General features: G+C 42.8%; 1 protein-coding gene across 1 annotated transcript in view; it reads left to right on the forward strand.

Annotated features, from left to right (window-relative positions):
- The window catches only part of LOC139263242 (uncharacterized), a 188,934-nt gene that overhangs the window by 102,322 nt on the left and 69,626 nt on the right, over positions 1-16,986 (forward strand). Inside the window, exon 9 of the mRNA XM_070879009.1 lies at positions 12,031-12,203. Coding sequence (XP_070735110.1) covers positions 12,031-12,203 — 173 coding nt within the window. The remainder of the gene's footprint in view (positions 1-12,030; positions 12,204-16,986) is intronic.

The following is a 16,986-nucleotide window of genomic DNA, read 5'->3' on the forward strand; positions in this document are numbered from 1 at the left end:
GGAAAAATGGATATAACATTAACTGTGGCTTAAACTTATAGAGAAAGCTGTTCAAAAGAATTTCACCTACTTTATATTTAAAAATCAGCTTTGTTGCTGCATGAGCCTGTTGGTACAGATGGTGACTGAATTCCTTATGTTTTTTCCTAAACTTGGCTGAACTGGAGGTTATTTTGAAGCCATTTTGTGGCTAGAGTGGAGCAGGTTGGAATACATACATGCTGTGCTAGGCTGATGCGATGCACGTTTTTATTTCTCCACTAATTCGGAGGGGAACTGGTGCTTCTCCATGGAGAGGGAAGGAAAACCAATAGATCGTATGAAATTGACAGGCAGGAAAAGACTAGCTGGCCCATCAAGCCTGTCCCACACAATTATTGCCGGAGCACCATGACTAGACACTTCCTTTCCCCTGCCCCCCATAGCCATGTAATCTCCTGGAAGAGGCCAAGAAACAGAAAAGCTCAGGGCCAATAAGAGAAAAACTGCTCTGGAAAATTCCTCTCCGACCCCCTCAGGCAATCAAAATCTGTGCAGGAGATCACATGGACCAGGTGTTATTTACAAAGACATTTACCTTCTGTATGGTATAATCTCTGCCCCAGTCAAGAACTGGTCCAGCTCTCTTTTGAAGGCATACAGAGCGTATTCCAGAAGCTGCATGCATAGCTCAGCATTCACCTGTAGTATTGCTGTGGATCCAAGAGGAGCACTCTTGCTCGACATTACAGTAAGTTTAAAAAACAACAATGTACCTGTTCTTTAGTGGCCTCCAATGGTCGTTTTAAGATGTGTGATCTACCCAGTTTTTGATTAGCATATTCAAAGGGGCCTAACACCTGCATTAGGTGGGCATCCCGGGCATTTCCGCAGCAAGGGATTGGACGCAGTAGATCATCACCTGCAAGTTGCCTTCCCAAGTCACACACCATGCTGACGTGGAAATATTTTGCAGTTCCTTCATCGTCACTGGGTCAAAATCCTGGAACTCCCTCCCGAACATCACCATGGGAGTACCTTCAACACAAGGACTGCAGCAGTTCAAGAAGGTGGCTCACCACCACCTTCTCAAGGGCAGTTAGGGATGGACAATAAATGCTGGCCTTGCCAGTGAAACCCACATCCCATGAATGAATTTTAAAAATCATGCCCGGAAATTGGTACCCCTATGCTTTTTCCCCTTGGCCTATATTGAAACAATAGTTGAAAGTTAGAACTGGTTTTCAAACTAGGCTTGAGGGAGAAGCCACGCCACATTCAAATAAAAACACACTGTGTGAGTTGTTCAGTTATATGTATGAATCAGACGATCAGTTATTTAAATTTACAACTGTTTGGCAAATACATATGTGCCAAAGTTGAATTGCAAGAATCTGTTTGGAAGTTTTCAAGAGCTAAATCAGGCTAGTTTAGTTTCCATAGTGTGTGAGAAATATAAGAGAAGAATCACTGTAGATAAAATATTAATTCAAAGGAATAGTAATAAAATTGTGATCTGTTATTTTCCTTTCAGGAGCTAGATAATACAACTTATGTTATATTATTGTTATTTATTTCCTTATTCATCTTTTCAATAAATTTGCTTGATAGTTTGAAACCATTACCTGGCATGATGCAATACCCTACCATTTACCAAAAGATGGGAAAAGAATCTTTGGAGGTGCAGGTTAATTCCAGTAGCTAAAATAATTCTCCGAAAAGTATCGTGATCACGATACTAAAAGCTTACCTAAGTACAAGTTGAGGATCGCCAGAGTAAGGTAAAATATGGTAAAATCAAGAGTAAAGAGGGCAAAAAAGGTAAAAAATATATAAGCTAATGGACTAATAATAAATAGTGCACTAAAGAAAAGACGGCAACCCCACTGCATGTCTCCATAGTCGGCGGTGATAGTTTCTCGAATGGTAAATAGCTCGTCACAGAAAAGTAGACAATCTTCCTTGTTAGTCTTAGACAGTGACTCGTAGCTGTAAATCAACAGGCAGGCAAACAGAGCAATTTTTTTTAAAAAAGCAATATTTCACTGGTAAAGGCAATATTTGACCTGGCTGTTTCCACTGAAAATACTGTAAAGTAAGAAAAAATGATTTGTGCTGAAACTTAGTAAAACAGATGGAAAATTAAATGTGGTAAATTGATGATACAGTGGCCATATTATTGCTCTGTACTTTAGCCAACGTCTGCAAATGCGAGACAAGCATCTAATGTCTGTTCTTAATATTGTTTCAAAAGCATTACTCTGATTGGAACCTCCTGTACTGGATAAAAATCTAGATATGATCTAAGAAGCAAGAAGTCGGAACGTGATGTTTTGCTGCTTTATTTTTTCAAATTATAATATATGATAATTACATTCCTTTTCCTAAAGGTAAGGGGGTAGATTTTCAACTTGATGCCCAGGTAACAAGACTGGCATTGTGAATCAGCCACCCATTATAGAAATCACCCCACTTTTATAGTTGCTAATGAAAATTAAAATTGGGCAGATTCTATAACAGGGAGCCAATCTTCAATGCTAGTTTTATGCTCGGGCTTGGGTAGCAAATAAAAACAAAAAAGACCTCCCCCTTCCAATAGTTTATGTCTCTCTTTCTCTCCGCCCCCCCCACCCCCTCCAGTTCCTGTAGCAATAGGATGTATCGTTTGAGCTTCCTCCTCCCAACACGAGATATCTCTCACGATTTTGATAGTTAATTACATTTTTGTGAATCAATTTTGAGATTGTATGATGCATTTCTTTACTTCTGCTTTGCTCAATACAAATATAGTACAAAGTCACTGTTCCTGGCACAGTGACAAAATGTGCATATTTGCAAAATTACGAGGATAACTATGTGCTCAATATTTCCAGGAAAGGATTTAAAAAATCATTTTGTTCACTTTCTAATCTAAACAACAATGGAATTCCTGGAACAATTTATTGAAACTCTTGACTGAATTAAAAATTAATTCCTGACAGAGCATATTTAATTCCAATAATGAGTGAAAGAAACTGTACAGTATTCAAGAAATCTTCTAGAACTTCGAGCTATTTTTAATGTTATGCACAGTGCTTTTTTCAAACCCATGTCAACAGCCAAAATAAACAATTTTCACAGAACTACAATTGAATCCACTTTGCTACAGAAAATCATGGGCTAGATCTGAAAAGTTTCCTTAGCAAACTCACTTTGCTATGATGTTATGAATTTCAGGCAACAGAATTTCTCTGGCGCTCTTTCTTTCAATGCCAAGCACCTGTAAGCGAGTTCTTGCTCACTATGAACCGAAGTGTTAGCTTATATAAACAACATTGAATATTTCCACCTCCGTAACATCGCCCGTCTCCGCCCATGCCTCAGCTGATCCGCTGCTGAAGCCCTTATCCATGCCTTCGTTACCTCTAGACTTGACTATTCCAACGCACACCTGGCTGGCCTCCCACATTCTACCCTACGTAAACTAGAGGTGATCCAAAGCTCGGCTGCCCATGTCCTAACTCGCACCAAGTCCAACTCTCCCATCACCCCATGTACTCACTGACCTACATTGGCTTCCGGTTGAGCAATGCCTCGATTTCAAAGTTCTCATCCTTATTTTCAAATCCCTCCATGGCTCTCGCCCCACCCTATCTCTGTAACCTCCTCCAGCCCCACAACCCCCCGAGATGTTTACGTTCCTCTCATTCTGCCCTCTTGAGCATCCCTGATTATAATCGCTCAACCATTGGTGGCCGTGCCTTCTGTTGCCTTGGCCCCAAGCTCTGGAACTCCCTGCCTAATCCTCTCCACTTCTCTTTCCTCTTTCAAGATGCTTCTTAAAACATACCTCTTCGACCAAGCTTTTGGTCACCTGTGCTAATTTCTACTTATGCAGCTCGGTGTCAAATTTTTTATCTCATAATACTCCTGTGAAGTGCCTTGGGACGTTTTACTGCGTTAAAGGCGCTATGTAAATACATATTGTTGTTATTGAATAAAGTACCAGTGCCCAAGATTAGGCAGAACAACCTTGTTACTATAACTTATTCATTGGAAATGACAAAAGCTCTCTAGCCTAGAAAGCAGGTGAATAATTGCCCGGTTAGACAGAGGGAATGAAATTATAATCTACAAATCAGGTTTATTAAAAATGTCAGTACAAAGGATTCAATATTTGACTAAGTCGCTAGGTTTTGAATAATAAAATATTTTGCAAATCTAAAGGTCCCGTGTAACAGAATAACTTAACTCATCTTGTAACGATACGTTTATACATGGGACAGTATTGCCCAACAGTGTTCCATTTTCTATTCTTGGTCTCCTAAACTGAGTTGAAACTGCTTTGCAAGGGCACCAAGTTTGCTGAATAAAGCCAGTTTTATGAGACTCCACTGGTGGCAGGCACGTGTTAGAAAAGCAAGCCCTGAGCTCGCATGCCCAACTCACGGTGAGCCCATATTTCTGATGTGCAATTTTGCTGGTCTAAATGAGGCTGTGCAACAGCAAGTACCAAATCTCATTTCAGTGGTATATTTAGGCAAATTAGATCCAATCTTGATGTTCACAATTTCAGGTGAGGCTCCACCTGCAGCCCACACCTCATTCATGTAAAATGGGAGCATGACTGCTCACTGGGCCTGGCCTGCTTTGGAGTGCCTCTTAAAGCAAGGTTGCAGTTGAAGTCCACTTTTTTTTGGCCGTGAGCATTTCTCTACTCATGCATTGAACATCTTGCATAGGTTTATTTTTTTCTCTATTTCTGCCCTTGTGCTGGAGTCATCTATTTGCAAATCCACATTTTCCTCAAATTTTCCATTACTGGAGAAGAAATTGGACCTCGCTGTATTGTTATTTGGGCACAGACTGGGTCCAGATATCACCAATTTCATGTCTCACATGCCCCACATTGGGTCGGACCATTTTTCATGCACCCCTGGAGGCCGGCTAAAACGGCCATTAGGCTCCTTTCATTTATAAGTGAGTGGCCTGTCACTCCTAAATTCTACGGCACTGAGTGGAACAGTTGACAGGCTGTAACAACCCTGTATGTGTCCTCTCGTCAACAATAATTTAAAACAAAGCATTGATATGGTAGAAGTGCTGTGAAGGCTTATATATTCATAGATTTTAGGTATTGACAAAGTAGTGTGTCACAGAGCAGCAGGAAAGCTAAAAACCCAGCTGCAGCCAAAGAAAATAGATTTTACAATGGATATGACACCAGAACATTTTAATTAAATTACTTAAATTGATTCCCATTAAAATGTGCTCTGTTATGTTTCTGTGCACTGAAATCAAATTTGAATTTAGTAGGAGACTGGCTGGCACAGTGGCGCCTCTGAGACCCAAAGTAATGGGATGAGAGTCTCCATCTGACAGCTGTATGGGTGTGTGTACATTGAGTTTGGCAGACCATGCCAAGTTCCTCCCTGATGAGAGACAATAGCAAAGAACAGTCCATAATTCACACAAACAATGCCATCCTTCGGCTAAGCTGCTAACCCGAGGCCCTATCAGCCTGTTCAGTTGGTTGTTAAAGATCCCTTGGCACTATTAGTTGAAGAAAATGGAGTATTCTCAGTGTCTTCACCAATATTCTTCCCTCATCCAAAAAAAGAATGAACAGTTAAATCATAACATGGTTGTTTTTAGGATCTCACTGTGTGCAACATGATTGTTGTTTTTCCTTACCTGCCTTTTTCTATCTGAGGTATATTGCCTTACACCAAAGAATTGTTCTGATGCCATTGGTTACAGATGTATTGCAAAGTGGTCCCATTAGCAGATCCTAGAGATCAGCCACTCAGGGAAGAGTCTGGCCCAAAAAATTGAATTTGTAGCTCTTGCACTGCCCAATTCACACCCTTGCCAAGCCAACAATGTTCAGCAGCAATGAATGGGCTTGAGAGAGCTCATGTGTTCCGTTGAACATTTCTCCCTCATCAACACCATCAAAAACAGATTAACTGGTCATTCATCTCATTGCTGTTTGTGGGACCTTGATATGTGCAAAATGGCTGCCATGTTACAGAGCATTAAACTTACAAAATAATTAATTCAATTAAAAGTACTTTAGGATATTTCTAAGAGATGTAATAAGGCACAGTATGAAGGGAAATTATTTTATATTTAGATTTGACTGAACAATTGGAATACTGTTTTTCAGATGCTTCTGTTTTTCATTTTACAATCCTAATTTGTGGAGTAGCTATTTCTCGCTGGCCCTTATATATTGTACAGAGGTGGTGTGATAATGTTTTAACATTCTCTTCCCTTATACCTGCTTGGGGAGTGTTTGCGAGTGCTGTTGGGGAGGAGTTAAACTAATATGGCAGGGGGATGGGAACCAATGCAGGGAGACAGAGGGAAACAAAAAGGAGACAAAAGCAAAAGACAGAAAGGAGATGAGTAAAAGTGGACAGAGAAACCCAAGGCAAAAAACAAAAAGGGCCACTGAATATAAAGGGGCTGCAGGAGGGGTCAAAACTAAAAATCATGGTTTAAAAACTAGGATTAAAACATTCTACCTAAATGCACGCAGCATTCGAAATAAAGTAAATGAGTTGACGGCACAAATCATTGCAAATGGGTATGATTTGGTGGCCATTACAGAAACATGGTTGCAGGGTGGCCAAGACTGTGAATTAAACATACAGGGGTATCTGATGATTCGGAAAGATAGACAAGCAGGGAAAGGAGGTGGGGTAGCTCTGTTAATAAAGGATGATATCAGGGCAGTTGTGAGAGACGATATTGGCTCTAATGAACAAAATGTTGAATCATTGTGGGTGGAGATGAGAGATAGTAAGGAGAAAAAGTCACTGGTGGGCGTAGTTTATAGGCCCCCAAATAATAACTTCATGGTGGGGCGGGCAATAATCAAGGGAATAATGGAGGCATGTGAAAAAGGAACGGCAGTAGTCATGGGGGATTTTAACCTACATATCGATTGGTCAACTCAAATCGCACGGGGTAGCCTGGAGCAGGAATTCATAGAATGCATACTGGATTATTTCTTAGAACAGTATGTAACAGAACCTACAAGGGAGCAAGCTATCTTAGATCTGGTCCTGTGTAATGAGACAGGAAAAATAAACGATCTCCGAGTAAAAGATCCTCTCAGAATGAGTGATCACAGTATGGTTGAATTTGTAATACAGATTGAGGGTGAGGAAGTTGTATCAGAAACGAGCGTACTATGCTTAAACAAAGGGGACTACAGTGGGATGAGGGCAGAGTTGACTAAAGTAGACCGGAAACACAGACTAAACGGTGGCACAATTGAGAAACAGTGGAGGACTTGTAGTGCGCAACAAAAATATATTCCAGTGAAAAAGAAGGGTGGTAAGAGAAGGGATAATCAGCTGTGGATAACCAAGGAAATAAAGGAGAGTATCAAATCAAAGACCAATGTGTATAAGGTGGCCAAGGTTAGTGGGAAACTAGAGGATTGGGAAAATTTTAAACAACAGCAAAGAATGACTAAAATAAAGAAAGGAAAGATAGATTTCGAAGGTAAACTTGCGCAAAACATAAAAACAGATAGTAAAAGCTTTTACAGATATATAAAACGAAAAAGAGTGACTAAAGTAAATGTTGGTCCCTTAGAAGATGAGAAGGGGGATTTAATAATGGGAAATGTGGAAATGGCTGAGACCGTAAACAATTATTTTGCTTCGGTCTTCACTGTGGAAGACACAAAAACCATGCCAAAAATTGCTGGTCACAGGAATGTGGGAAGGGAGGACCTTGAGACAATCACTATCACTAGGGGAGTAGTGCTGGACAGGCTAATGGGACTCAAGGTAGACAAGTCCCCTGGTCCTGATGAAATGCATCCCAGGTATTAAAAGAGATGGCGGAAGTTATAGCAGATGCATTCGTTATAATCTACCAAAATTCTCTGGACTCTGGGGAGGTACCAGCGGATTGGAAAGCAGCTAATGTAACGCCTCTGTTCAAAAAAGGGGGCAGACAAAAGGCAGGTAACTATAGGCCGGTTAGTTTAACATCTGTAGTGGGGAAAATGCTTGAAGCTATCATTAAGGAAGAAATAGCGGGACATCTAGATAGGAATAGTGCAATCAAGCAGACGCAGCATGAAGGGAAAATCATGTTTAACTAATTTACTAGAATTCTTTGAGGATATAACGAGCATGGTGGATAGAGGTGTACCGATGGATGTAGTGTATTTAGATTTCCAAAAGGCATTTGATAAGGTGCCACACAAAAGGTTACTGCAGAAGATAGAGGTACGCGGAGTCAGAGGAAATGTATTAGCATTGATAGAATTGGCTGGCGAACAGAAAGCAGAGTTGGGATAAATGGGTCCTTTTCGGGTTGGAAATCGGTGGTTAGTGGTGTGCCACAGGGACCGGTGCTGTTTACAATATACATAGATGACCTGGAAGAGGGGACAGAGTGTAGTGTAACAAAATTTGCAGATGACACAAAGATTAGTGGGAAAGCGGGTTGTGTAGAGGACACAGAGAGGCTGCAAAGAGATTTGGATAGGTTAAGCGAATGGGCTAAGGTTTGGCAGATGGAATACAATGTCAGAAAATGTGAGGTCATCCACCTTGGGGGAAAAAAAACAGTAAAAGGGAATATTATTTGAATGGGGAGAAATTACAACATGCTGAGATGCAGAGGGACCTGGGGGTCCTTGTGCATGAATCTCAAAAAGTTAGTTTGCAGGTGCAGCAGGTAATCAGGAAGGCGAATGGAATGTTGGCCTTCATTGCGAGAGGGATGGAGTACAAAAGCAGGGAGGTCCTGCTGCAACTGTATAGGGTATTGGTAAGGCCGCACCTGGAGTACTGCGTGCAGTTTTGGTCACCTTACTTAAGGAAGGATATACTAGCTTTGGAGCGGGTACAGAGACGATTCACTAGGCTGATTCCGGAGATGAGGGGGTTACCTTATGATGATAGATTGAGTAGACTGGGTCTTTACTCATTGGAGTTCAGAAGGATGAGGGGTGATCTTATAGAAACATTTAAAATCATGAAAGGGATAGACAAGATAGAGGCGGAGAGGTTGTTCCCACTGGTCGGGGAGGCTAGAACTAGGGGGCACAGCCTAAAAATACGGGGGAGCCAATTTAAAACCGAGTTGAGAAGGAATTTCTTCTCCCAGAGGGTTGTGAATCTGTGGAATTCTCTGCCCAAGGAAGCAGTTGAGGCTGGCTCATTGAATGTATTCAAATCACAGATAGATAGATTTTTTAACCAATAAGGGAATCAAGGGTTACGGGGAGAGGGCGGGTAAGTGGAGCTGAGTCCACGGCCAGATCAGCCATGATCTTATTGAATGGCGGAGCAGGCTCGAGGGGCTAGATGGCCTACTCCTGTTCCTAATTCTTATGTTCTTATGTTCTTAATAAAGGCAAAAGTTGATGCTGTGATGTGGTTCTATAGGCAACAGCCACTTTATGGTACTTTGGCCAAATGCCCATTTTTAATAGGGAGCTTGGACAGTGTTGATGGGCCATTTGATTGTTTGTGCCATGGTACACACGCTCAACTCTGTGCTCATCCAGCATCCACACACGTTCACTTCCAGCAGGGATTGTTATTAGATGAAGGAACCCTGGCCACTTCACCCACCCTAGCCCAGGGACGCTGATGAAGAATTGTAGTATCTTGACAGCTGTCCAGCTGAGGTCAGCTAGCTCAGATGCCAGATGAGGCATCCGAGCTGCAACTTTCCTGATCTGTGTGACTTCAGTGCCATGTAATTGTGTATCTAAGGGGAGATGGACAGAAATATATTTAAATTATTTCAATATTCATCCAGCATCACAAATTTCTAATCACATTGCTGAATAAGATGGTCAATTTAGCAATGGGCTTTATATTAGATTTTTTTTTCCATAGAACATGTCTGTACATATAATGGTAGATTTTATGAACATTCACTTCTGGCACAGAGCTTCGCAAACCAGGAGAGCAAATCAGGAATTTGGGCATTGAGCCCATAAAGTTTTTTCTATCCATTTTGACAGAAAATCCAAAGCCTAAATTCCTGATGATATGCCCATCACATGTAGCTCTAAAATCTTTGTAAAATCGACCCTATATTTTGCGAGTGGAAACAAGTTAATTATTTACTGGATCAAACTGCAGTCATCATTTCCAACGGTTATATATTCTAGCTCTAATTTATTATTTTAGGTTTTTATTTGATTAAGACCTTAATGTCTCATATTGATTAATTGAAATATGGCCAGTGCTATCCTATATCAAGCTTCACTTCTAACCTAATGGAGATAGATCATATATAGCAAAAACAAAGAAAATGTATTTTTCCTCTGTTATATATAATTTTGGCAGTCCGCCACTGTTTGGAATTGAGAGAGAGGATTATGTTGGATTTTCTTTCAGGAATTAGGACTGGCTGCAGCTTAGCCTCTACTACATTGGTATTAAATTAAATGCATTTCTGTCTTAGAGTTCATCCTTTAGCTGTTGTGACTTTGGAATGACTTCCAAATCAATCAAATCAAATTCCCATCCACAGATTAATGACTATTTTCAATATGTTTCGATGGAAACCAGAACTATTAGAGTAGAAAAGTCAGGCCATTGCCATAATGATTGCCTAAAATACCCCAAAAAACAATTGTATTGCTTACTATTGTTTTCCGCTCCGCCTATTATGTCATTTTATCATTAATATCATTCAAGACAAGGCAGCAACGATATCTCGCAAGAAGAAAGTTGCCTCTAGATTGTCCCATCCTTCAGATTGTTTCTTATTTATTTATTCATTCATGAGATGTGGGTGTCACTGGCAAGGCCAGCATTTATTGCCCATCCCTAATTGCCCTCGAGAAGGTGGTGATGAGCCACCTTTTTGAACTGCTGTAGTCCGTGTGATGAAGGTACTCCCACATAGTGCTGTTAGGTAGGGAGTTCCAGGATTTTGAACTAATGACGATAAAGGAATGGCAATATATTTTCAATTCAGGCTGGTGTGTGACTTGGAGGGGAACTTGGAGGTATTGGTGTTCCTATGCATCTGCTGCTCTTGTCCTTCTAGGAGGTAAAGGTCACAGATTTGGGAGGTGCTGTTGAAGAAGCTGTGGCAAGTTGGTGCAGTGCATCTTGTAGATGGTACACACAGCAGCTACGGTGCGCTGGTGGTGAAGGGAATGAATGTTTAAGGTGGTGGATGGGGTGTTGATCAAGTGGGCTGCTTTGTCCACCACGATCAGGCTCCAGCAACAGGGGAACCAACTTGTAGGAACACGAATATGTAAACAAGCACAGAGGCCTGGCACTGGTAGCACTCCTCGACCTTGGTCGTCTTCATCATCTCCTCCTTCATTTTGCTCCTGCATTTCTTCCTCCTGTGTCAGCTGCAAGGCTTGGCTCCTCTGAATAGCATAAGTGTGTAGCATGCAGCAAACCATTACAATTCTGGAGACTCGCTCAGGACTATACTGCAGGACTCCACCAGATCGGTCCAGGCAATGCAACCTTTGGTTGAGCACACTGACGGTTTGCTCAATGAGAGCTCTGGTTTGAATGGGGCGCTTATTGTAGCAACGCTCAGCATCTGTGCCCGGGTTCCTGACAGGAGCCATGAGCCAGGTGTAGAGAGGATATCATCTGTCTCCAAGGAGCCAGCCTCACGCCCGCGAATCAGGGTTGAAGACGGGGCGTGGGGGAATTGAAAACAGGTGCAGTATAAAAACTTTATTACTGACCAAATGTCAGGAAAAAATTGGAACTTCATAAGACTTTGGTTAGACCTGAACTTTCAAAGCAATTTGCTTATATCACTGGGTGATGGGAATGGGGTCTGTCTAAGCCCCCAAGTTCTGGAATTCCCTCCCTACACCTCTGTCTACAACTTACTTTATGACCCTCCTTAAAACCTACCTCTTTCACTATGCTTTTAGTCACCTGTCCTAATATCTCCTCCTTTTGCTCAGTATCAATTTTTGGCTGATTACACTATTGTACCTTGGGACATTTTCCTACAATAAAAGGCGCTATGTAAATGGAAGTTATTGTTGTTATATCAGATCTGCATATAAGTGGTTTTGTATTTATCCGTTAGTTAAGATCCAAACAGCAAAGCTTCATACAAGGAAACAGTTCCAGCAATGACTCAGTAACAGCATTTCAGCCCACGGATAATCTACCTCTTCGACCATTCGACAAATACCACAACATGGGATTGATAGAACCCAAGAGTGCCTTTATTCACAAGAGAACAGACTGCATTCCAAGGTAAAATTTTTTTGGACAGAGATATTCTGCATTCACTATATGAAAACTTTTTAGGGTGCAGTTATATTGACACTTTAGTCTCACTGTGAAATGGTTTTGGGTGAAGTGAATGTCGCATTCTGATGCAAGAATCAGGTCCTCCAAGGGAATGTACAAATTTATTTTTCAATGTTTTTAATGTTAGGAGAAATCAGATACCCCTGCCTGCTCTCAACATTAAAGGATAGATGCACAAGCACAAAGCATCTCTGCTCCTGACCTCAGGGTGATGTGCAGTAAGAAACCGATATCTATGTAATTCAGCAATGCTACACTTACAGATACAGGTCTGAAACCATACCTGCGTTATAACTGCTGAAAAGGAGGCATGTATTGAAACCAAAATAATATATACCAAATAAAGAGGCAGAGTATATAAGTACCCAATAGAAATAAGAACATTCCTGAAACAAACAAAGAATGAGTAGGACATACATTGGGGACCTAGATTGTGCATTAGGTTAATCCTTTCACGTTGGGGCATGTGTTTGAACCCGACTAAGAATGAGGAAATGAAATGTCTTCTGCAATTTGTAACGGTGCTATGCACTATATAAAATGTGTTTTGACAGACTCATCACATTTCCTAATGGGATATTTGAGTGTATAGCACAAGTCACAGAGACCAAATGTCGGGAAATTTACATTGTTGTAGTGCCAGCAATCTTCCCACAAATCCTTGTTTGGTGTGCAGTCCAGCTGGTGAGCGGCCTGCGCGGGAACTCCCGACCGCCTTGCGGGACCCTCCCCCGATTACTGGGCGGGACCTCGCAATCACTGGACGGGACCTCCCGATCGCCGTGCAGCCGTGCAGGTCTCTTTCAACGTTGATTTAACTCACATTGTTAGTCAGATTAGGAGTTTTAAACCTAGAGATTACTGTTGGCGATATTAGCAGATGAATGCTTAAAGTACACCACATAAGTAATAGGCCCAGGTTTATTTTAACTGGGTTAATGCAGCTGGTAAAACTGAGTGTTCATCCATTAATATGGTTATGCATCATTTGGCCTGTACTGTTCCTAATGTTCTTGATGTTGGCACCAAGTACATACATATCCTAGAGATGAAGTCTCTCACCCTAATGAACGCAGAAATTCACTAAAAGCATTGAAAGAAAATACATTTTTTCTAATTATCTTCATGAGCAATTGGTAAAAACAGAGGAAGATTACACAAAAGGCTTGACAGATTCAAGCAAACTTTCACTGAAAACAAGAAGTAAATTATTTAGAAAATCACAAACAGGAAGACAAGAATCTTTTGCTCGTGTCCATTATTCATTGCAGAAGATTACTTCTTCTACCATATAAAACACACTTGGAGAGGTATATAAGGAATAAATTCAGTCATATGAAACATCAGACCAAGTACAAATTGCATCTCAGTAGGTCAGCCTTGACAGCTACTGACAGATTCTGATAACACACTTGTCAGCCTGGTAAGAGATTATGTATGAATAAAGAGTCTGACTGGACACTGTGAGTTCAAAGTAAAGTGTGACAGTCTTTTATTGCAGGTCTCCAGAGTCCCTCTCCAGCCTGTGAGGCCTCCTTAAGTACCTGTGCTCCCAAGGGATTGTGGGATCCCTTGGGACTCCAGGGGATGAGCCCTCTGGTGGCTATACAAAGTATATACAGGTTTACATGTATAACAACACTCCACCACCACCCCCCCCTCCCCCCAAAGTCAACAGTGTAACGATTTACAAAGTGAGTTGATCTGGGGCCTTTCATTCCCTGGTTGATCATCTCGGTGCAAATGCTGGTTTTGGTGAATCGTTTATTGGGCCTTCACTGGGCTGCTGTGCAGCTGGCCTTGCTGGACTGCCTGGTGTGGTGAGTCCTCCTGGGCTGCTGCGAGTGATGGGTTCTGCTTCGTGGCCAACCGTGGTGTCGGTTGCCACTGGTGTGTATGTTGGGGTTCAAAGGAGGTAGGATCCAAAGTGGGTTGCTCAGGATAGTCCGTAAATCTGAGTTTGATTTGGTCCAAGTGTTTCCGGCGAATGAGTCCATTTGAAAGTTTGACCCGAAACACCCTGTTCCCCTCTTTGGCCACAACAGTGCCGAGAAGACACTTGGGACCTTGTCCATAGTTCAACGCAAATACAGGATCATTGATTTCAATTTCGCTTGACACATTTGCGCTATCATGATATGTACTTTGTTGAAGCCGCCTGCTCTCTACCTGTTCATGTAGATCAGGATGGACTAACGAGAGCCTTGTCTTAAGTGCCCTTTTCATGAGCAATTCAGCGGGTGGAATCCCAGTGAGTGAGTGGGGTCTCATGCGGTAGCTAAGCAGAACTCGGGATAGGCGAGTCTGCAGTGAGCCTTCAGTTACCCTCTTCAAGACCTGCTTGATATTTTGCATTGCTCTCTCTGCCTGACCATTGGACGCTGGTTTGAACGGGGCAGATGTAACATGCTTGATCCCGTTACGGGTCATGAACTCTTTGAACTCGGCACTGGTGAAACATGGCCCGTTGTCGCTCACAAGGACATCAGGCAGTCCGTGCGTAGCAAACATGGCCTGCAGGCTTTCAGTGGTGGCAGCGGATGTGCTTAAAGACATTATCTCACATTCAATCCATTTCGAGTACGCATCTACAACCACAAGAAATATTTTACCCAAAAACGGGCCTGCATATTTGACATGGACCCTGGACCATGGTTTGGAGGGCCAAGACCATAAACTTAGTGGCACCTCCCTGGGTGCATTGCTTAACTGCGAGCATGTGTTACAACTGTGCACGCAGGACTCTAAGTCCGCATCGATACTGGACCACCACACGTGGGATCTGGCTATCGCTTTCATCGTTACGGTGTCTGGGTGAGTACTGTGGAGGTCACTGATGAAAGTGTCCCTGCCCTTCTTGGGGACCACTACCCGATTACCGCACAGAAGGCAGTCTGCCTGTATAGACATTTCATCTTTGCGCCGCTGGTACGGCTTTATCTTTTCCTGCATTTCCACTGGGACACTTGACCAGCTCCCATGAAGCGCACAATTTTTTTACAAGGGACAGTAAGGGGGTTCTGGCTCGTCCAGGTTCTAATCTGTCAGGCTGTGACCGGTGATCGCTCACTCTCGAATGCTTCCATAACCATGACTAAATCTGTGGGCTGTGCCATTTCCACCCCCGTGGTGGGCAATGGCGGCCTACTGAGAGCACGGCACAGTTTTCTTCTCTGGATGCGGGCCAATGCATTCGTATTTATCCCCTTACTTTCGGAAAACATGGATATGAGTGGTTTATGATCAGTTTCCAGTTCAAATTTGAGCCCAAACAGACATTGATGCATTTTCTTCACCCCACAAACGCTAACGTTTCTTTTTCAATCATGCTGTAGGCTCTCTCAGCCTTAGTCAGACTTCTGGATGCATAGGCAACCGGTTGCAATTTCCCAGATTCATTAGCTTGTTGAAATACACACCCGACGCCGTACGACGACACATCACATGCTAGTACCAAACGCTTACATTGATCATACAACACAAGCAATTTGTTTGAGCATAACAATTTTCTAGCTTTTACAAAGGCATTTTCTTGGCTTTTGCCCCATACTGATTCGTCTTCCTTTACACAGTAAGGCGTGCAGTGGTTCTAACAGTGTACTGCGACCCAGTAAGAAGTTACCAAAGTAGTTCAGAAGTCCTAGAAATGACCGCAGCTCAGTCACGTTCTGTGGCCTTGTTGTGTTCTCGATTGTCTCCGTCTTCGAATCAGTGGGCTTGATGCCGTCCACCGCGATTCTTCTCCCCAGGAACTCCACTTCAGGCGCCAGGAAAACGCACTTCGAGCGTTTTAACCTGAGCCCCACTTGGTTGAGTCGACTAAGAACCTCCTCCAGGTTCTGCAGATGCTCGACTGTGACCCGACCTGTAACCAAGATGTCGTCCTGGAAGACCACCGTGCACGGGACCGACTTCAGTAAGCTTTCCATGTTTCTCTGAAGTATCGCCGCGGCTGATCGAATTCCAAATGGGCATCTGTTATAAATGAAGAGACCTTTGTGCGTGTTGATGCAGGTGAGGCCCTTCGATGATTCCTCCAGCTCCTGCGTCATGTAGGCCAAGGTCAAGTCCAGCTTTGTGAACGTCTTTCCTCCGCCAGCGTAGCAAAAAGGTCGTCAGCCTTTGGTAGTGGGTATTGATCCTGCAGGGAGAAACAATTGATAGTTACTTTGTAATCACCACAGATTCTGACGGTGCCATCTCCCTTGAGGACTGGAACAATCAGACTGGCCCACTCGTTGAATTCGATCGGTGAAATGATGCCCTCTCATTGCAGCCGGACTAGCTCGATTTCTACCCTTACTCTCATCATGTACGGTACTGCTTTCGCCTTCTGATGGATGGGTCCCGCCCTCGGAATTAGGTGGATCTGCACTTTTGCTCCTTGGAACGTCCCAATGCCTGGTTCGAACAGCGAAGGAAATTTGCTTAAGACCTGGGCACACGAAGTGTCGTCAGCGGACGAGAGTGCTCGGACGTCGTCCCAGTTCCAGCGTATCTTTCCCAGCCAGCTCCTGCCGAGCAGCGTGGGACTATCGCCCGGTACCACCCAGAGTGGTAGCTCGTGCACCGCTCCATCGTAGGAGACCTTTACAGTAGCACTGCCGATTACGGAATCAGTTCCTTTGTGTAAGTTCTCAGTTTCGTGCGAATGGGAGTCAAGACTGGCCTTGAGGCCTTGCTGCACCACAATTTTTCAGAAGTCTTTTTGCTCATAATGGACTGG

This window comes from Pristiophorus japonicus, chromosome 4, assembly GCF_044704955.1.
Source record: "Pristiophorus japonicus isolate sPriJap1 chromosome 4, sPriJap1.hap1, whole genome shotgun sequence".
Lineage (NCBI taxonomy): Eukaryota > Metazoa > Chordata > Chondrichthyes > Pristiophoridae > Pristiophorus > Pristiophorus japonicus.